At 53.5% G+C, this 20,355-nt stretch overlaps 1 protein-coding gene and 1 long non-coding RNA gene across 3 annotated transcripts in view; both read left to right on the top strand.

Moving 5' to 3' along the window:
• Nucleotides 1-9,122: 9,122 nt before the first annotated feature.
• PHF21B (PHD finger protein 21B) overlaps nt 9,123-20,355 on the top strand; it is a 131,433-nt gene continuing 120,200 nt past the window's right edge. Inside the window, exons 1-2 of one of the 2 annotated variants that reach the window (XM_034948445.4) lie at nt 9,123-9,627; nt 10,506-10,571. In XM_034948445.4, the coding sequence (XP_034804336.3) occupies nt 9,574-9,627; nt 10,506-10,571 (120 nt within the window). In that variant the 5' untranslated portion in view covers nt 9,123-9,573. Of the gene's footprint in view, nt 9,628-10,196; nt 10,323-10,505; nt 10,572-20,355 lie in introns of those variants that run through there. The other variant, XM_034948446.4, reaches the window with a different exon arrangement.
• LOC130541136 (uncharacterized) lies at nt 15,478-18,576 on the top strand. The gene is made up of 3 exons (XR_008955181.1): nt 15,478-16,232; nt 17,077-17,232; nt 17,814-18,576. It is a non-coding gene; the product is annotated as an uncharacterized LOC130541136 (long non-coding RNA).

The following is a 20,355-nucleotide window of genomic DNA, read 5'->3' as shown; positions in this document are numbered from 1 at the left end:
GCTCCCTCCGCTTCCCCTGATCTCCCTCCTACTCTACTGCTGAGTCCTGGAGAGCCTCCCTCCTCCTCCTCTTCCTCCTTTGTTCTTGGACCTCTTGAATTATTAAGAGCTGGGTTTTGGGGATCCCAGACCTGGGTTCAGGTAGAGGGCTCCCAACATATACACTGGGTGACTTTGGGCTAGTAAACATCACCTCACCTCAGTGGTCACATCTCTCAGAGCTATTATAAGCAGACAATCAAATAACATACGTAATATACCTACTCACTGCTTGTGAGTTGAAAATCCTCTAGAGATGCTAGTTTTGCACAATCCTTCTCCTTCTCCTTCTTCTTTTTTTTTTTTGAGACAGGGCCTCACTCTGTTGCCCAGGCTGGAGTGCAGTAGCATGATATTGGCTCACTGCAACCTCCGCCTCCCGAGTTTAAGTGATTCTCATGCCTCAGTCCCCCGAGTAGTTGGGACTACAGGTGCATGCCACCATGCCCGGCAAATTTTTGTATTTTTAGTAGAGATGGGGTTTCACCATGTTGGCCAGGCTGGTCTCCAACTCCTGATCTCAAGTGATCCACCGGCCTCAGCCTCCCAAAGTGCTGGGATTACAGGTGTGAGCCACTGCACCCAGCCTAGTTTTGCACAGTTCCGTTCTTTTTTTTTTTTTCTTTTTATACATAGTCTCACTGTGTCGCCCAGGCTGGAGTGCAGTGGCATAATCTCGGCTCACTGTAACCTCTAACTCCCGGGTTCAAGAGATTCTCCTGCCTCAGCCTCCCAAGTAGCTGAGACTACAGGCACCCACCACCACAGCTGGCTAACTTTTGTATTTTTAGTAGAGACGGGGTTTCACTACGTTGGCCAGGCTGGTCTTGAACTCCTGACATCATGATCCGCCTACCTTGGCCTCCCAAAGTGCTAGGACGACAGGTGTGAGGCACCACGCCCGGTCCTCTGTTCTTAAAGAGCCAATAGCATGGAGGAACAGCTGGTGCTGAGACAGAGGAATGAACGGGAGATTTCCATGCAGCGTGGATCTGTACTTAACAATACCATGCTGTACACTTACACTCTGCTAAGAGGGTAGTTGTTGTTGTTGTTGTTGTTGTTTTGAGACAGAATTTTGCTCTTGTCGCCCAGGCTGGAGTGCAGTGGCACAATCTCGGCTCCTTGCAACCTCCACCTCCTGGGTTCAAGCGATTCTCCTGCCTCAGCCTCCCAAGTAGCTGGGACTACAGGTGTGTGCCACCACGCCTGGCTAATTTTTGTAGTTTTAGAAGAGACAGGATTTCACCATGTTGGCCAGGCTGGTCTCAAACTCCTGACCTCAGGTGATCCAAGGGTAGATCTTATATTAAGTGCTCTTACCACAAAGAAATAAAATTTTTTAAGAGGGTGGGAGGAAACTTTTGGAGATGCCAGATATGTTTATGGCCTTGATCGTGGGAATGGTTTCACTGGGTGTATCGTTATCTCTAAACTCATCAAGTTGTACTCATTAAGTAGTACAGCTTTTTGGATGCCAGTCGTACCTCAATAAAATGGTTTAAAAAAACAGAACTGCAGAGCAGGAGGCCCCAAGGTTGTTTGCTCAGAATCACCTCTTGCTCAGATGTTCTCTCCGCATTCCTATAGCAAGGCCAAGCGGTGGAGTCAGATGTTCAGGGTTAGAGTCCCCGTCTTGTCACTGACCAGCCAAGTGATGCAAGACAAGACCCTTAGATCTCTCCCCATGCCTCAGTGCCCTCATCGGTGTATTGGGGATCTTGACAGTCATAGAGTCGTGGGGATTAAAAGAGGTGACGCGGGTTGAGCTCCTGGAGCAGCGCCTGATGCAAGGAAGCACCATCGCTGAGGCACTTCCACTAGAATAGGACACCTCTCCTCTACACCTCTCTGCCCAGGTGCACTGCAAAGAGGACAGGGCTGAACCCCAGCTCTGCTACATACAGGGGTGTGCCTGCGAGACCATGTAGCCCTTCTGAGCCTCAATTCGCTCACCTCTAAGATGAGGCGATTATAAGGATTAAACACATTGATGTGCAGGGAGCACTTGGAAGAGAACTGGCTCGTAGTGAGCTGTATATAAAATGTTAGCTGGTATTATTTTTATTTTTACAGACATAACTCCATGTCGAATCTCTCCAACTGAAACTGCAAGTTTTAGGAGGTAGAACCAAGCATCCCAGAGGAGGAAACCGGATATATCATGAAGGCAAAGAAATACTGTTCTCGGTGGGGCGCGGTGGCTCACGCCTGTAATCCCAGCACTTTGGGAGGCCAAGGCGGGCAGGTCATCTGAGGTCCGGAGTTGGAGACCAGCCTGACCAACATGGAGAAATCCCATCTGTACTAAAAATACAAAATTAGCTGGGTGTGGTGGTGTGTGTGTATCATACCAGCTATTCAGGAGGCGGAGGCAGGAGAATCGCTTGAACCGGGAGGCAGAGGTTGCGGTGAGCCGAGATCACGCCATTGCTCTCCAGCCTGGGTCACAAAAGCAAAACTCCATCTCAAAAAAAGCCAAAACCAAACCAAAACAAAACAAAAAAACAAACACAAAATACTGTTCTCTCTAGAGCAGCCTGGCTAAATCACCTTCAGTCACGAGGAGCTCGTCACCCCACAGGGCAGGTGGGTCCCAGTTAGCATGGGTCAAGCGTCGAGAACATTCTTTCTAATAGTGCCACAATGTTTTGTTGTATTGATGATTGGCTGGCTGCATGGGTGCTCATCTGAAACTGGCCACTGGAGCCAATACAGAAACGTCCTTACGAAGCATCCCTGGGAGTTGGGGTTGGTTTCCCTGGGTTTTGAATTCTGCCTTTGAAAATTGTTCTGTTGTTTGCTGGGGAAATAAGAAAATGTATCTGGGAATAGAACAACAACCTTCCAGGTCTGACTCACGCCTGTAATCCCAGCACTTTGGGAGGCCCAGGTGAGAGGATTGCTTGAGGTTAGGAGTTTGAGACCAGCTTGGTCAATATAGCGAGACTGCTGTCTCTACAAAAAAAAAATTAAAAATTAGCCAGGTCTGATGGTGTGCACCTGTAGTCCCAGCTACTAGGGAGGCTGAGCTGGAAGGATCGCTTGTGCCTCGGAGGCAGAGGTTGCAGTGAGCCAAGATTGCACTACTGCACTCCAGCCTGAGTGACAGAGCCAGACCCTGTCTCAAAAAAAGAAAAAAGAAAGGCCTTTTGGCCCTGAACTTGTAATAATAGCAGGATGGATCATACCTAGAAAGGGTGGTGGCCAGGGCTAATAGGAGAAAAATCACAGACTTTGTACACAGGCTCCGGTGTAAATCCTAACTCTAGCCCACAGTCAGGATTTAAAGAGGAGCCTGTCTGAGTACAAAGACTTGGGACAAATTATTATCTTCTCTGGGCCTTTTATTTATTTATTTATTTATTATTGAGACAGGGTTGTCTCACTCTATCTCCTAGGCTGGAGTGCAGTGGTGGGATCATAGCTTACTGCAGCCTCCAACTCCTGGGCTTAAGTGATCCTCCTGCTTCAGCCTCCTAAGTAGCTGGGACTACAGGTGTGTGTCTCTCTGGTCTTTAAAAAAGTCCTTTAGTGGTGGCTCATACCTGTAATCCCAGCACTTTGGGAGGCCAAGGCAGGTAGATCACCTAAGGTCAGGAGTTTGAGACCAGCCTGGCCAACATGGTGAAACCCCGTCTCTACTAAAAATACAAAAAAGTCCTTTAGCTAAAGTGAGTACCGTGGATCCTCCATATCTGCAGCTTCTGCATCTACAGATTCCACCAAGCCTGGATTGAAAATCTCTTGGAAAAAAAAAAAATTAAAAAAAACAATTAAAAATAATACAGGCCGGGCACGGTGGCTCACGCCTGTAATCCCAGCACTTTGGGAGGCCGAGGTGGGCGGATCACGAGGTCAGGAGATCGAGAGTACATGGGAGTATGTGTGTAGGTTATATGCAAATACTACATCATTTTATATCAGGGACTTGAGCATCCATGGGTTTCGGTATCTGCAGGGGGGCCTGAGATCAATGCCTCCATGGGGGGTTGTAATTACATCTGCCTCTTGGGTGGAAGGAAGCATGGAGACTTAGTGAGTTATGATGTGAAACAGCCTCCCAGCCTGGGCCGGGCACACATGGCGATGGGCACTGGCCACACTGGCTTCCTTCCTTGTCCTCTCCCTCTCAAGTGTTCAGGAGCCTCAGCCTTGGCCCAGCATCCTCAGAGCCTCCACTGTGCCTTCCTACTGTGCTAATGGGTGCTACCCAGCCCCTGGGCATTCACTCCGCCTCCAGGCAGCTTAGCAGAAGGCAGCCAGGGTCTAGCAGGACAACAGCTCTTCCCGCCTGGTGAATGGGCCCACCCTCAGTCCCTTCATGAGCATAAACTCAGGTGTGACCTCAAGGGGCTCCTTATGAAGAACAAAAGACAGTCCTATCACTCAGACAATAAGGGTTTTAGGAGCTTGGGGACAAAGACCAGATACATTTCCTATCATATCACAGGAACACCAGGGGTGTATGTGCTACGTGCTACGGGGTGTGAGAGAGGAGAGGATGGCTCTGGGTGCAGCTGCCTGGGAGATGGAGAGCGCTGGGCCAGGGTGCTGAGCCCAGACTGGGGCATGTTGACTGGAGGTACCCAACAACATCAAAGGAGATGCAGGGGGCTGCTAGGCTATATAGGTCAGAGCCTGTCGGTATCTGGCAGATACGTCCCAACTCTACTGTGGGTGAACAAGGCCTGGCCACCTGCTTTGCAGGAAGGACAGTGACAGTCTGTGAGGCTGCAGTCGGCTCTGTGGCTTGACCCTGCTGGGACCTGAGCCCTCTGCACCGGGATCCCAGGCTCCAGACGGTGCCACTCCTGACCTTGGCTACTGTCGTAGACTAAGGGCACAGTGCCTGTGTAAGACAAAGTGAAGAACTGGGAAGAGAGCAGGCTCTGGAGTCAGGCAGAGTGGAGGGGGAATCCTGCCTCCATGCCCTACGGCGGGCTGACCATAGACTTCATCCAAGCTAGGACACATTTTTTTGTTTTTTTTTTTGAGACGGACTCTCGCTCTGTTGCCCAGGCTGGAGTGCAGTGGCGCGATCTCGGCTCACTGCAAGCTCCACCTCCCGGGTTCATGCCATTCTCCTGCCTCAGCCTCCCGAGTAGCTGGGACTACAGGTGCCTGCCACCATGCCTGGCTAATTTTTTGTATTTTTAGTAGAGACAGGGTTTCACCGTGTTAGCCAGGATGGTATCGATCTCCTGACCTCGTGATCCACCTGCTTCGGCCTCCCAAAGTACTGGGATTACAGGCGTGAGCCACCGCGCCCGGCCGCTGGGACCCATTTAAGAGTGTAAGTGGGGCTTACACTAATGGTGGCTCACGCCTTTAATCCCAGCTCTTTGGGAGGCTGAGGTGGGCAGATCACCTGAGGTCAGGAGTTTGAGACCAGCCTGGTCAACATGATAAAACTCCGTCTTTACTAAAAATATAAAAATTAGCTGGGCGTGGTGGCGGGTGCTTGTAATCCCAGCTACTTGGGAGGCTGAGGCAGGAGAATCGCTTGAACCTGGGAAGCGGAGGTTGCAGTGAGCTGAGACTGTGCCATGGCACTCCAGCCTGGGCAACAAGAATGAAACTCTATCTCAAAAAAAAAAAAAAGTGAAAGGGGCGCTATTCAATATTACTCAGACAAGAGGCATAGACAGGGCTGTCCTATGACCCTGATATGGGTGTGTACCCCATTTATAGCTGTGCAGCTTGGGAAAGTTACTGAACCACTTTGAGCCTCAGTTTTCTTATCTGTAAAGTGGGGATAAATATACCCACCTCCATAGGATCAAAAGGCATGAAGAATGCCTACTACAGAGGGGAAAGGGAAGGCTCTCGGTAAGTGGTCCCTGCAGCAGTAACACTAAAGGAAAACTTGTGTCCCCAACAGAGAAGTCGCTCATGTGGGTGAACCGCACGCCACAGGTTCAAACCCCCTCCCACTTCCTCTGTACTGGGGCCTTGGTGGCTCCAGAAATCTGCACTGGCCTCCTCCTTTTCTCCCCCTCCCCAATCTCAAGAGAGGTGCCTCTCTCACTGACCATGGCCCCCATCTCCTGACTGGCCCCCACATCCAGTTTCCACCATATCCTTCACATTACCACCAGGTCATCTCTGAGCAGAGGCCTGGTCATGTCTCATACCCCTGTGTGAAAACCTTGGGCAGGTCCCCTTGTCCACATAACACATTTAAAACCCCAGCATGGTGTTGTAGGACCTTGGGGTCTGGTCCTGCCATCTTTTCTGTCCTGTTTTTCTCCTCCAGTGAGCACTGTAGGCCCCCTGAGATCCCTCCTGCAGCCTACCCCAGGCCCATAGCTTATGCCTGCTCTTCTCTGGAAGCAAATCCATCCTCAGCCACTGGCCCAGATCTCCCAGCCCTGACGGGGAAGAGGCTACACATCTATCCAGGTCTCTGTTGCCTGAGTCTGTGGGTCCAATTCCAGGCAACAGGGCTTGTAAGTAACCTAATGCCCTGAGCCTCAGTCCTCTAACCTGTAAAATAGGGATACCAGACCTACCCCCGGAACTCAGCGAGGGCAGGAGTCAACAGGTATGAAGAGTGCTCTGTGGATGGTAAAACTCAGAACAAAGAGTATTACTACGCTCTCAAGGCTCTGCTCAAGTTACTTCTTGACAAGCCCCTCTCAGAATTAACCCTTCCTTTGCCTGTCAGTCATTTTTCTCTCTCTGTGTTTAACACAGGGGCCCTGTGTCTCTGCTGTCTCCGTCGGATCTTTTGCTACACCATGCACTTAAACAGTGCTTTAAGATTCCACAGTCGGAGCCACTATCCTCTGGCCAGCATCAGCCTGAGACTGTGTGGGCCGAAGATGACCTGAATATCCTCTGTTGATTTAATTACCCTACGTGGCTGATAAAATTACTCTGAATTTTTACCAAGAAGCCAGTGGCATTTACAGAGATTACAGTAGGAATCCTCTTTCTGCACACTTTCTCTCTGGCTCTCCAAGCATGGGTCTCCAGGGCAGTCCACTTTCCAGGGCTGGTGTTCAGCCCAGCAAAAGCACTAAGGAGGGAGGCCACCACCCTGACCCGGGCTAAACCCAGAAGTGGGAGGAGTGGGTACCTATTGGGGCACCCCGAGCCAGCCTCTTTGTTTTGCATTTGAGGAACCTTGCTTCTCCCTGCTCAGGGCAAAACCAAAGGAATCACGACCACTTCAAACACAGGCTAGTTTTGCATCCACATTAACCAGTGTTGGCTTATGGTGTGACTGTGGTCCCAGCTGCTTGGGAGGCTGAGGTGGGAGGATTGCTTGAGCAGGTGAGGTGGAGGCAGTGGTGAGCTATGATTTCACCACTGCACATTAGCCTGCACGACAGAATGAGACTCACACAGGAAGTAACTATGCAAAAAACAGAAGGACATGTATATGATCCTTACCGTAACCCACATATTAACCTACGTAATTAAATCAACAAGAGGTTATTCAGGTCGTCTTCGGCCCACACAGATTCAGGCAGATGCTGGCCAGAGGGTAGTGGCTCCTCCTGTTGAGTCTTTTCTGTTTGTTTGGTTTTTTTTTCTGAGACAGAGTCTTGCTCTGTTGCCCAGACTGGAGTGCAGTGGTGCAATCTCGGCTCACTGCAACCTCTGCCTCCTGGGTTGAAGCAACTCTCCTGCCTCAGCCTCCCGAGTAGCTGGGATTACAGGCTTGCGCCACCATGCCTAATTTTTTGTATTTTTAGTCGAGACCATGTTGGGCAGGCTGGTCTCGATCTCCTGACCTCGTGATCTGCCCACTTCGGCCTCCCAAAGTACTGGGATTACAGGTGTGAGCCACCGCCCCCGGCCGGCCTCCTATGGAGTCTTAAAGCGCTGTTTGCAAGTTTCTGTTAACTAATTTGGGTTAAAGTAAGGGTCATCTACATGCCCCTCTGCTTTTTGCATAGTTACTCATATCCTAAGTCTCACTCTGTCGTGCTCTGAAGGCGAGGTGCTGGGTTGTGGGATGAGGGGCCATCTGTGTTTGGGGGTTCCAAACACATAATTTATTACAAATTCCCTAACAGAGAGCAGAACAACACTGGGGTCCTCACTTGAAAAAAAAAAAAAAAAAGAAAAGAAAGAAAAGGGGGAATTCCAATAACTTCTGCCAACAAAAGAAATGTGTGACCTGTTGGCATATGTTGAAAGGGACATTTGCTGATGGTGCTTGCTTGGGTATTTTTTGTTCTGCCGGAGAGGAATCTGAAGTTAAAACGACTTAACAGCTTAAACGTTTACTTTGACGTATGATTGCACCCTTTCTCCCCAGCGTGTTTCAAATGTGCCAGTTTGCTGCCAACAGGGCACCCGGCACTCCGACCTGAATGAAGATGGCAGCCCCGAGGTGGTGACAGTGACTCTGGGACATTAACCTCCTGGCTGCGCGGCTGGGGGTTCTGAAACGCGACCTCCGCAGCTGTAGTTATAATTGTTTTAGGTCGCATTGACCGGGCCTGTTTACGACTCTTAACAAGAGTCTTAAAAAGTCCAGTGACATCTGTTGAGAGTTTAATCGTGTAAAAAAAAATCATTAAAGGAAGAGCCAAGAGATCAATTTTCTTGCTGTTTAAACAACACGGAGGCCATCAGGCGGCGGGGGAATGTGGCGACGCGACTAATTTAATCCCCCAAGTCGCGGCGCTGGTATGGACAGGAGGGGACGGAAGAATTTAAATAAAATATCAGAGGGAGGCGGAGGAGGGGGGAAGAGGGAGGCGGAGGACCAGGGTGAGGAGAAGTGGAAACATGGACTCGCAGCCTCCCAGCGGAAAGTGTCCTGATCCCGGCGTTACACGGCGCAGGGGGTGGGGGCGCCGCGTTCCCCGGGCTGGCCTGGGGACGGAGAGGATGACTCCGCAGTCGTCCTCTCCGAGCGCCCGGCCCGAGCAGTCCCCGGAGCCGGCGAGCGTGCGTCCCCGTCCACCGCCACTTTTGTTCTCCGCTCGGGGTGCCGGGCCGCGGCGGGGCGGCAGTGCGCAGGCGCGGGCGGGGCGGGGGCGGGGCGGGGCGGGGGCGGGGCGCGGCGGGCTGAGGGTCCCGGCACCGCCCCCCGCCGCCCCGGCCCGCTCCATCCGGGCACTGCCGAATTAGCATCGTGCCGAGGCACAACTTTGCCGAGGCCCAACGAGATCCAGGCGCGCGCGCCGGAGGAAATATAGTCCCTGCCCGCGGGAGGCTCGCGCGGGAGGCGGCGGCGGCGGCTGGGCGGGCGCGCGCGGGGCTGCGCGGGGCTCCCGGCGCCGGGGGGGCCATGCGCCGGGCCGCGCCGGCAGCCCGGGGACCCGGCGCAACTTGCCGGGCAGCCTGAGGAGTTGGGGCAGCCGAGGGCTCGGCGCCGCGGCGCCCGGAAGCCTGTCTTCCCCTTCGCCAGCCCCCTTCCCTTTCGGCCGTGGGGGAGGGGGCTCGTGTCTCCCCCCAACCCAGCCCGGAGGCCGCGTCCGCCCGCGCCGGCTCTGGCCCCCGCGGAGCCGCGCAACTTCCCGGGAGCCCGGGCCAAAGTGAGCGCAAAGTGCTGCCCAAGTTGCCGGGATGGAGCTGCAGAGCCGGCCCGAGGCGCTCGCCGTGGAACTCGCGCGCCACCAGGTAGGTGCCGGGGGCCGGGCCCGGGGCCGGGGAGTGTGTTGCGGGGTGAGGGGGTCGGGGGACCCGAGCCCAGCATCCTCTCTTCCCGGTCTCTGGGTCTTCCAGGCTGGAGCCTGCCCGGGGGCGAGGGGCGAGGGAGTGAGCACACGCGCGGACCCCCTTCTGGGCTCCCCTCCGCCTGCCCCTGGCGCTGTCCTGCACAGTTTGCGGGATCGAGGACGCGTGGGACCCGAGCCTGGAGTCTTCTGTTAAGCGATGTAGGGTCTGCATGACTGGGAGGGTGCCTGGAGGGGGCTCCTTCGTGAGCCGGCCCCGGGGAGGGGAGTGCGAATAGGCCCCCTTCCGGCCTCCCCTCGGGCCCCCGCGCCCCGGGCGAACCTGCCCGGTGTGCAGAAGTAGTTTTGGCGATCGCTGCTGGCGAGCGGCGGCGTGGCGGCCGGAGCCTGAGCGGGGCTCGGCGTGCGCGTGTGTGTGTTGGGGAGATTAGGACGCGACTTGAATATTTATGAGCTTTGCTCGACACGGACTCGCCGTGTTTACTTGGCTCTTTGTTCCTCCCCCCTCCCCCGGCACACACTCACACTCACTCGCACACGCACCCCGGCCTGCAAACTTGCACGGCTCGGGGCGCGCCGCCGGGTGGCCTCGGCCCCCGCCCCGCCCCGCGAGCTGCCCCGATGAGGCGGCAGCCACAGGTAAGCGGCCCCGCGCGGCACTGCCCGGCCGCCGCGCGTGCAGGACGCGGCCCGGGAAACTTGGGGTGCGCTGCGGCCGGCCCCGCCCGTGGGGCTCCGGGCGGGGGGTGCCGCGGCCCGCGGTGCTGGGGTGCACCTGACCCCGGGTGGCCTGCCTGAGCCCGCTCCTCCGTGTTTCCGCAGAACGGCGACCTCAAGAAGCAGCTCCACGAAAGGCAGCCGCGGATCGCCGCGCTCAGCGACAAACAAGTAAGCGATGGGATCGCGGCCCCCCCTGGGATGGGGCGGGAGGGTGGCTGGGCACTTTGGCGGCGCCCTAAAAAGTGCCAGCCTGGGCGACGCACGCTCAGACTCCCAGAGGGGTCTGTCTCCAGTTCTCAAAGTTCCCCATCCCTCCCCTTTCCTGGAAAGAAAGAGCCGGGTTCTCGGAGGCGGCAGGGAGAGCCGGGCCCTGCGGGGGCCGAAGAGAGGAGCTCACTTAAAAGGCAGCGCGCTGCCCGGCGTCCATTTTGAGGTGGTGGACATGTTTTTGGAACGTGGCGATTTCTCCCGGCTCGGAGTCCCCCGCTTTGCGCTGAGGCGGCCATGGGGGCGGAGGGGGGCGGCCGTGGGGGCCTGGACACCAAACTCGTTGGAAGCGATTTCTGGGTTCCGTGGCAAACCTCGTTTTGAAATCGTTCCTCGAGGCTCCCTCCCCCCCCGCACCACCTTCCACTTCCCTAGCTTCACTTTTTATTCTTGGAACCTGACGCCAGCTCCCGGGGAACAAAAGAAACGCGCCCCCGGGACCCCCCAGTTCTGCTCCAACTTTGGGCTCCGGGCGTTAGGTGTAGTTGGGGACACCTGAGAAGCTCCCACGCGTCGGAGGCGCGACCGCCCACCCCCCTCCGGGCCTCCTCCGGGGAGGAAAAGTTGTCCATTGTGACTTAGTTGCGCTGAGCTCAGCGCTCGGGGTTTCAGCACCACGAACAGATGCCGCCGCCAGAGCCCGGCCGGCCGCGCGCCCCCGCCCCCTGGCTCCCGCCCCTCCCCCGCTGCCCCTCCCCCGCCGCGCCCCCTCCCCGCACTCGCACACCCGCCCCTTCCCCGCGCTCGCACACCCGCCCCTTCCCCGCGCAGCCCCGAGCCGAGAACTTTGAGCGGCGCAGCCAATGGCGTGCTGGGGGCACCGCGGCGGCGGGCACGGGGGCGGCGGCGCCCCTCCCTCCCTCCGCTGCCCCCTCCCTCCCTCCTCGCGCCCCGCCCCCGCCCGCGCCGCGCCCCCGGCCATCGATCGCGTTTCCTTCGGAATGCCGGCCGCAGCCGCCAGCGCCAAACTTGGACAGCTCCGGGCCCGCCCCCGCGCGCCCCCGCCCGGGCCTGCCCCCGCGCTCCCACCCCAGCCCGGGCCGCCCGATCGGACGCCCCCTCCCCCGGGGGATTTTCTGGCGTAGGGGAGAGACGTGGACGAGGTTGGGGCGGCTGCCGGTGACCCTGGCGAGAGAGAATTCGGAGGCCGGGCGTTCGTGTCGAGTCTTTAAAGTTAAAAAGTGATGGGAGGGGGCGTGCGCGAGTGGCGGGTTGAGGGGGGCCCGGGCTTGCTGAAAGGAAGATGGCAGTGCCGCGGGCCCGCTCCTGGTCTGGGCCGCCGGGCTGGACTGAAGGCTTGGGACGAATGCACTAACCCCTTTCAGTCGGTGCCGCGGCCCCCCCGCCCCCGGCCGCGCGCCCCCGTCCGGGAGTGGAAGCTTCCATTCCCGCCGGAGGGGGGCCCGGCGCGCGGCCCCGGCATAGTCGGGGAGTTGGCGGGGGGAGGGGACCCAGGCCCTGCATTACCATTTTGATTGCTTTGATGCCATTTTTGGAGGGGGAGGGGTCGGAAGACCCTTTTCCGCAGAGCACAAAGCTGTTTAATCACTGCGTAGAATCAAATCAGATACTTTCTTTAAAAAAAAAAAAAAAATCTGCCACCAGATCTGGTCCAGTGTGATAGCTGAGGGTTACTAAGCCCTTTTTTCACTGGGTAAAACGGCAAGTTGTTGACTCGTACGCTCCTAGAAGATTTAAAAGAGAGAGAGAAGAAAAAAAAATCCAATAACCTAGGAGCTTTTATTGGAACAATGTCTCTTTATGTTTCTGCTTGGCAGTAGTTTTACTATTTGGAATGACTCTTCTGAGCTTGGGTTTGATCATTTCTTCTGTATTGTAGCAACTATTTCGAGGCTGTTTAAATTTTTATGATGATAGTAAATGAGTCGCTATTTATTATCTGTCATGCCGGAATTTAGATAAGCCGAAAGAAACATTTGAAAATCCTGTTTGAAGGTTGCAGCAGCTTCGGGAAGGAGCTCTCCGACTCCGGGCTGCCTTTGCCTTTAAATTTGAACTCCGGGAAGGAGGCTTGCTTGCGAACTGACCTCCATCTTTTTGTGTGTGTGAGTGTGTGTTTAAAAAGAAAGAAAACGAGGAAAACTTTTTTTCTCCGGCCTTTTAGAAATGTTTCCCTTTTAAATGACTAAACAACATTGGGTAAGCAGCCAGGATTTGGCCTGGCCATTGGAACTTGTGTTTTTAACTGCAAGGGTGTTGTTTTTCCATTTCCCTTTGTGGCATTTTATATAACAAGGGCTCATAAAAGAGGGAGGGGAGGGGGCTGCGGCCGTGGTTCAGCATGCTAATAAAGCCGCCTTGTCTTTCCCAGGCTCTGCGTTGAAATCTTTCAGAGGTCACCTATGAAATGAGTTAGGTAGACTTAACATTTACTCCCCTCTCCCTCTCCTTGGGAGAGTTTGGTGGTGATTGGCAGCTTAGCTGGGGAAAGGTCGATGAACAAGCCTTTGGAGGTGACTCTGGGCTGAACTAGGGTTTTGAAGAGGCTCTGCTTGGTCACCCCAGAACCTGCCCAGAAGGAGCCGAAATGGGGGAGTGGAGGTGAAAAGGCAAGTGTGTCACAGTTTGTTTATTTAACTCAACAGAAAATTGAAGGTAGAATTCTTTTAGAGAGTCGCTTAGGGAAACGCTTATACCACCTCCACCTCCAGAGATGTTTTCTGTGCTGGAACATCGGATATAAAGGTTAAGTTTCAATTAAAAGTGCACATGTGGATGATGAACTAGATAGTAAAATGAACAGATGACCCCGTTATCCAGGTCTGTTAGCAGTACGCCAGCAGCGGAATCCTGTCTTTCAGGGCCCAACCGTGAATTTCTCATTAATGCCCTTAGCGCGATGTTTTTCTCAGTTACTTTAAGAAACATGGACAAGTGTGTAAAGGTGTTTAAAGGACTCATAGTGGTAGATAGCTTATTGGTCAGGGTAGATAGAGATATGTTTTCTGTGTAACTGTCTAGTTTTTGTCCTACCATTGGGGGACTAGGGACCTTGCTATTTGAAAATGAAGTTCATATTTTCCACTAAAAAAAAAAATGAGGCATAGGATAGTTGGTCAGAGCTGATGAGTTGTGGCCAGGCCCAGGCCAGCTAAGCTGCCTTCCCAGGTGTGGCTGCACTTTGCTGCTGGGCTGTGAATCCGATAGCGGAGGGCCCTCTTCTTTAACAAGATATGATGTGTGAAGACTCCATTAGCTGCTCCAGTGGTTTACACCGTGAGATTGCAGCACATGCAGAGGCAGTAACATTTTTATCTAAATTGTCAAGCAACAAGCCCTTCTGTGTAAGTTACAGACCCAGCGTAAATACTGGGTGGGTGGGGGTCCCCTCTTCGGAGTTCCGAGCACAGCATTTAGATGCCACGTGTGAGCTGGCATCTCCAGACCTGAACTTCATGCAGGTGCAGCTTTACAGTCAGGTTGGGAAGAGCCTTCTGTTTGAACCGCAGTCCATGCTGCTGTGGTCTCATGAGAAAGACCCCGGAGGTGAGCTTGGGACCTTGTGCACTACCCCAAGAGTCCGTGGAGTTGATGAACTCTGGGTTCTGAGGGGCTGTCCCCGAGTGCAGCAGTAAAAGTACGTTGTCTTGAAAGGTGTCGTGTGCGCGCCCAGTGCTGAGACGTGTCTTCACCATGACTTACCAGCTGTGTCCAGCAATGGGGGATTCCACCTTAGAAGCAGCCACTGAATGAAGCTGGGGGGTTATCCACAGCCCCACCCCACATTGTTTGCAGTCCTTTGGTACCAGGACTTTCTGTTTTCCGAACTCTCCTCCCAAGCTTACTCTCCTCCAGAAAGCTACATTTTAATCTCTCTGATGTAAAGTGCCAGTTCTCATTGTTGAAACAGTATCATTATACATTGCAGAAAAAAATCAGTACAACTCCAAAAGCTCCACACTTAATACTGCTAGGGGAAGATCGTGGGAATGGGACAGCAAGGCCTAGCCTGGTTTCACCCCTGGTTAGCCTGGCTACCACCTGTGTGGCCTTCATCCCCCACCTCTCACACCCCCCCCCCACACAGCTGGAGTTTCCTGGACCCCTCCATCCCTTCATCGCCCTGCGCCCACCCACTACCATCTCTTACCTGGAAGATTGTGATAGCCCCTTCACTGCGTCTACTTAAAAACAACAACAAAACAGCTTTACTGAGATATACTTTACATAGACTTATTCACCCATTTAAAGTGTACCATTCAGTGGTTTTTAGCATATTCACAGATCTGTACAGCCTTCACTACCATCCATTTTAGAATATTTTTGTCGCCTATAAAAGAAACCCCTTGGCTGTCACTTCCCCTCTCCCCTTTCCCCCTTCCCCAGCTTTAAGCAACCACTAATCTACTCTGTCTCTAGAGTTGCCTGTTCTGGGCTTTCGTATGAATGGAATCATACTATGTATGTGTGTATATATGTGTGTGTGTGTGTGTGTGTGTATAAAATGACTATATAGTATGATTATTCTATGTATATAGTATGATTCCACTTATATTAAATAGATATATTTACATCTTTTTGTGACTGGCCTGTTGCACTTAATGATTCAGGCTCCATGCAAGTTGTAGCACGTATCAGCACTTCACTAGCTTTTATGTCAGGACTTCCCGCCCTGTAGAGAGAACTCATTCTGTCCAACCTTTCATCCACGACTGGACGTTTGGCCTGTTTCCACCTTTTCCTGTTGTGAGTGGCATGCTGCGTCTACTCTGGGCCCTTCTAGTATATTCTTCCCCAGAGTCAGTGTCTTAGAATGTGAATGAGGTCACAGTGCTCCCTGGCTCACAACCTTCTGGTGGCTTCCCCTTGCTCTTGGAATGAAACCCAGGGGCCTGCAGAGCCACAGGGATGGCCCTGCCCACCTGCTCGGCCTCTGCCCCAGAAGCTCCTCCTCGCTCCTGCGGGGCAGCTACAGACACCTGGAGTGCTTTTCTGCCTCTGCGGTGTTCTTAGCCTTGCTTGTGTAGATCTTCCTAGATCAGCTACTGTGCTAGACTGTAAGCTCCCTGAGGGGCAGCTGCAGACACCTGGAGTGCTTTTCTGCCTCTGCGGCGTTCTTAGCCTTGCTTGTGTAGATCTTCCTAGATCAGCTACTGTGCTAGACTGTAAGCTCCCTGAGGGGTGCCTGCTGAGCTCCCCTCTGCCTTTTCCCAGGGCAGTGATGGTGTGAAGATTGGCAATGATTTGTTAACTGTCCTAGGGGAGCCCCTAGCCTGCAGTAGGCCTGGAGCAAAGGGAAGATTTTGAAATCGTGTGTGTTGAAATGAGTGGACCCAGAGATGAATGAGACAAGCTTCCTGCCCTTAGAAACCCAACAAAAGAGTGAGGCGTGGAGAACCGTTTCAAGGAACTTCTGGAAAAGGGCTGTGAAAATCATGCTGCGGGAACACCTGCATCATTGCTGGCCTGGAAACTGAGGACGGCTTCCAGGAGGGGGTTGCCTGGGAGATGCGTCCATAGGGCCTCCTGGGGAGCGGATGGGCGCGGATGGCGGCCAAGCTTGTCAAGGGAAAATGGCCCCAGAGAAACGCGCAGTGGGAGGTAAGGGCGCTGCTGAGTTTTCTGGCAGTAAAACCATGAACGAGGAGGAGAGAGAGGGCAGAGAAGGCCAGCTGGGGCCAGTGTAAGAAGGTGTCACATGCAGGGCCGGAGGGCCTCGAGTTGATACCATGGCCTCTTGCTGTGCCCAAGGGCTTCTAGGGCACGAGGCAGGAAGATGTGTGTAGGAGTGCAGGGGTGCTGAGGGCAGGTCAGAAGGGAGGAGTGTGAAGGATGCCTGGGTTCCCCAAGTGCATGAGATACTTAGGTGTTTGTCACCTGCGTGGGGAGCCTCTTGACAGGCCCCATCGTTGTGGGGAGCGCGAGGCTGGTGCTGGACCCAGAGCCCTGGGTGACCAGTACATAAACCAGGCTGTGAGGGTGGGGGTTCCAGGTGACCCTCCCCCAGCCTTCAGCAGAGGTTCTTAGAGCCAAAGAATTAGTGGGGGACACCTCTGGAAGCCCCAGAAGGCAATTGAGTGGGTAACTCTAAGTTGAAGAAGAAAAGTGTGTGTGTGTGTTTGTGTGCATGTGGTGTGTGTGTATGTACATAAATGCAATTTATAGTTACATGTTTACCAGTTACATTTTTATTCCTATTGATTTAATTTTCTTGGCCACATGTAACGTATAATATAATGACAAATATTTGTATATTGATATATGTCAATACAACAGTAGACATGTAAAGCCTATGTAATGTGTATGAAATAGTTATTATTTTGTCTGTTACTAAAATGAGAGGAAGGATTTGTTTTTGAAGTCAGGAAAATAATTAACATTCTGCTGAAGTAAATTTTACTAAGGAAGGTGGTGATCAGCATTCTATCATTTTGGTGACATTTAGGAGATAAAGAAGAATTCTACTTTTTAAAGGTTTTTCTTAGAAAAGCAACACGTGCTCATTGGGAAAATGGCAGTACAAGTTTGAATATCGTAAAGCGCGGGTCTCACTTCTTCCTGCCCCACTGTATCCTTGGGCGAGAGCGGCGGTGGCCTCGAGGTGTGCTCATCGGAGGTGTCTGCAGATGCGTCTATGACGTTGGGTAAACACCTTCTCACACAAGTCCATGCACCAGGCATCACTATTCCCAGACCTGCTTTTCACACCTGATGTGGTATTGTGGAGGTCTCTTGGGAACAGCTCAGGTTAATTCCACGAATATGAAAGGAGTTTCCACCAGAAATTATTGGGGATATGGAAGTAGCGGTGGAGCGGTGTGTTGTGAGTGACGGTGACATCTCACTCTATAAGGCTTTACACTTGCAGAGGGCTTTCACTTGATATAGCCCACAGCTCACAGCTGTTTTCACATGCAGTTGGGGAGGCACGTGTGTCCACAGTCACCTGTCGAGGCCCAGTGAGGTATTTGTGTGAGGTGTCTGGCCACCAGGCTCACCCAGGTGGCAGATGGGACGATGTGCTGTGCTGAGGGGTGTGGGGACAGCTCCAGGGAGGTGACATTTGCACTGGTAGAGAAGGTGGTGGCAGATTGCACACTCGCTGCTGTGGCTGGCTGTGGCACTCTCTTCAACGCACCTCCTCTGTCCTCCTTGATCGACGTCTTTTTATTTGATTGTCAGGATAATCCTGGGACTTGGGTCGGACTGGGCTGGTGAATCTTTAGGACACATCGGAGGAGGGCAGCTTTCCAAGGTTGAGCCGCCTGGGACCGCCGTGAATGGAATTGTTGACACTGCCCCCTGGCCCGGAGTGCCTCTGTGTTAGCCCCCTGCTCATCTCCAGCTGGTCTCCCATGGTGTAGGGTAAAAGGTGATGGAGCCGGAAGAGCAAGGGCCCCATAGTCAGCACACGGGGGTTCACGGCCCAGCTTCCTGTGTCTTGGCTGAGCAATCTTGGGCAAGCCATTCTGCCTCTCTGAACAAGCTCCGTTTGCCAGCTGTGAAGTGGGGGTGGGAATAAGACCCACTCACCCGGTGATTGCGATGAAATCAGCAGATATGAAAGTGCTTTTAGACTGCAACGTGAAGGTGTTAAACGTGGGTCTGTCACTAGAGATGAGGGTTGACTTGAACCACAGGAACCACCCCCCTGCCCGGGCTCTGACCTGGGCACTTTTGTCTTGTTGCTTGTCCCCGTTGGGGAGGCGATCTTTCCGTGGGAGAGCGTCATGTTGCTTTTTGCCCCCGTAAAGGTTGACGACCACTATGCTGACTATGCCGCCTGCATCAGCCACTCCAAAGAGTCTGCTTTGATATCTTAGAGTCTTAAAACACCTGCTGTCGGAACCGTACAATTGATTTCAATTAACTTTGAATTTTTTCAATGAAATGACTCTGATAATAACTTTGGTAGTCCCATGATGCCTCATTAGAGCTGCTGGCTATGATGATTAGCCTTGTGATTTACCAAGTTTTTCCTCCAACGCCTTTGTCTCTTCAGGAACCGAATCATGGGCTGTGTCTTTGATTTCACTTGTGTGAGCAGTGAACACACGAGGCTGCTACTCGCCCCATCTGCAGACACACTGCTGGTCCTGAGGGCGCCACACTCCTTCTTCAGCAGCCGAGGCTCTTGATATATATGGGGCAGTGTCTCGGGGAGGCTCTGGTCACCTCTAGGGGGTTAAGGAGCTTTGAGGGTGTCCGGTGGCCCAGCCTTGGAGGCCCTGCCCCCCGATTTCCCTCCCGAGTACTGTTTAGAAGGCTTTTAACTTTGTCTCCGAGAGGCATGTGACAAAGCGGTTTACAGTGCAGGCTTTAAAACTGGACAGACTGGAGTTCCAATCCCGGCTCCATCCTTTGCCGGCTCTTCCGCTTGGGGCAGGCTTTGCCGCCTTGGAGGCTCTGGTTCCGTAGTTATAAAAGGGGATTAATAATAGTTCATGGCCAGCCAGGCAGCAGAGTGCCTGGCGCTCGGTGAGCACTCAAGAAACAATCTTCGAGAGGCCGCAGGATTAGTGAGTGGTGCATTAAGCTCTGGGCCCACAGGAAGTTCTCACCCGGTGGGACTGATGACGTGTCCTGACGCGTCCTGGTGTTCCTGTGGGGCACTGGCTCTGAGCAGGTGCCTTCTGGTTCTCTCTGTGGACTGGCTCGGCCCAGAGAGGTTGAGGGCCTTGTTGAGATCACACCCCTGGTGAGTAGAGAAGCCGTGGTCCGGTTCTGGACCATTGGGTGCCCAGCTTCATGACCTTAACTCCAACACTGGCACGTGTAGGGGGAGAAATGACAGCGTAATGGCACCAATAAGAAAAGTGAGGTGTGGACTGTTACTCCGGGGCACACGGTCAGATAAAAATAAGTGGAGTTACGATGTTGGAGACAATCCCCAGCAAGTTAGTAACCGTCCTGGTGACCGCGAGCGGTACTTTCGCTCCGAAATAGAAATCATGGAAGCTTCCTGGGGTCGGCGTCTGGGTCTCTGCCTCTCCCGGGAGCCTGGCTGTTGGCTTAGCACCGGGGAGCGTGTGGCTGGCCGGGGCCTCGGCGAGGATTGCGGGGTTGCGGAGAGGAGTCTGCAGCACAAAAGCCAAGCCCTTCGCAGCTGGGGGGTTTCCTCCTCCTCCCTCTCTCTGGCTTGCATTCTGCTCTCCTTTTTATTATTATTGATGTTGTTATTTTATAGTTTAAGGTGGAGACATCTCATTTTGAAATGGTCTCTGTTCTCTGAAGGAACGAATATGCTTTCTGAAGATTGTTCTGTGTTGTTTTTGGTGGTGACTTCCTGTTCGGTAGTAGCAGTCCCAGTGTGGGGAGAAATTGCTGGTGCAGCTTCACTCTGGTTACAGTCCCTGACTGCCAACAGCGGGCATCCCTTGGCGGCTCCGATTGGGCTGTACTATACGGTTTTTTACTTTGGCTTGGCACTTGTGCTGGTCTTCTTAAAACATGGCAGAAAGGAGGGTATCCATGTGGGATTTTTATTTTTTTGCTCAGGATTGAGTCAAACCCTCATCCTGAAGAGGGATGGGAGGGGCAGGCCAGGCTGGGTCCTGGTCTCAAAGTGGGGGTGTTGCAGCTCCTCTGGCAGTGATGTCCTGGGGATGAATGGGGCGAGCCTTGTACGCACCGGGCGTGATTCCCGAGGTGCAGCCAGGAGTTGAGTAGAGAGAGCTGTTGTCAGTACTATTTTATTAACGATAATACAAGAAACAGAAAGCCA

Source organism: Pan paniscus, chromosome 23, assembly GCF_029289425.2.
Source record: "Pan paniscus chromosome 23, NHGRI_mPanPan1-v2.0_pri, whole genome shotgun sequence".
Taxonomy (NCBI): Eukaryota; Metazoa; Chordata; class Mammalia; order Primates; family Hominidae; genus Pan; species Pan paniscus.
This window is presented reverse-complemented; position numbering and strand designations above follow the sequence as displayed.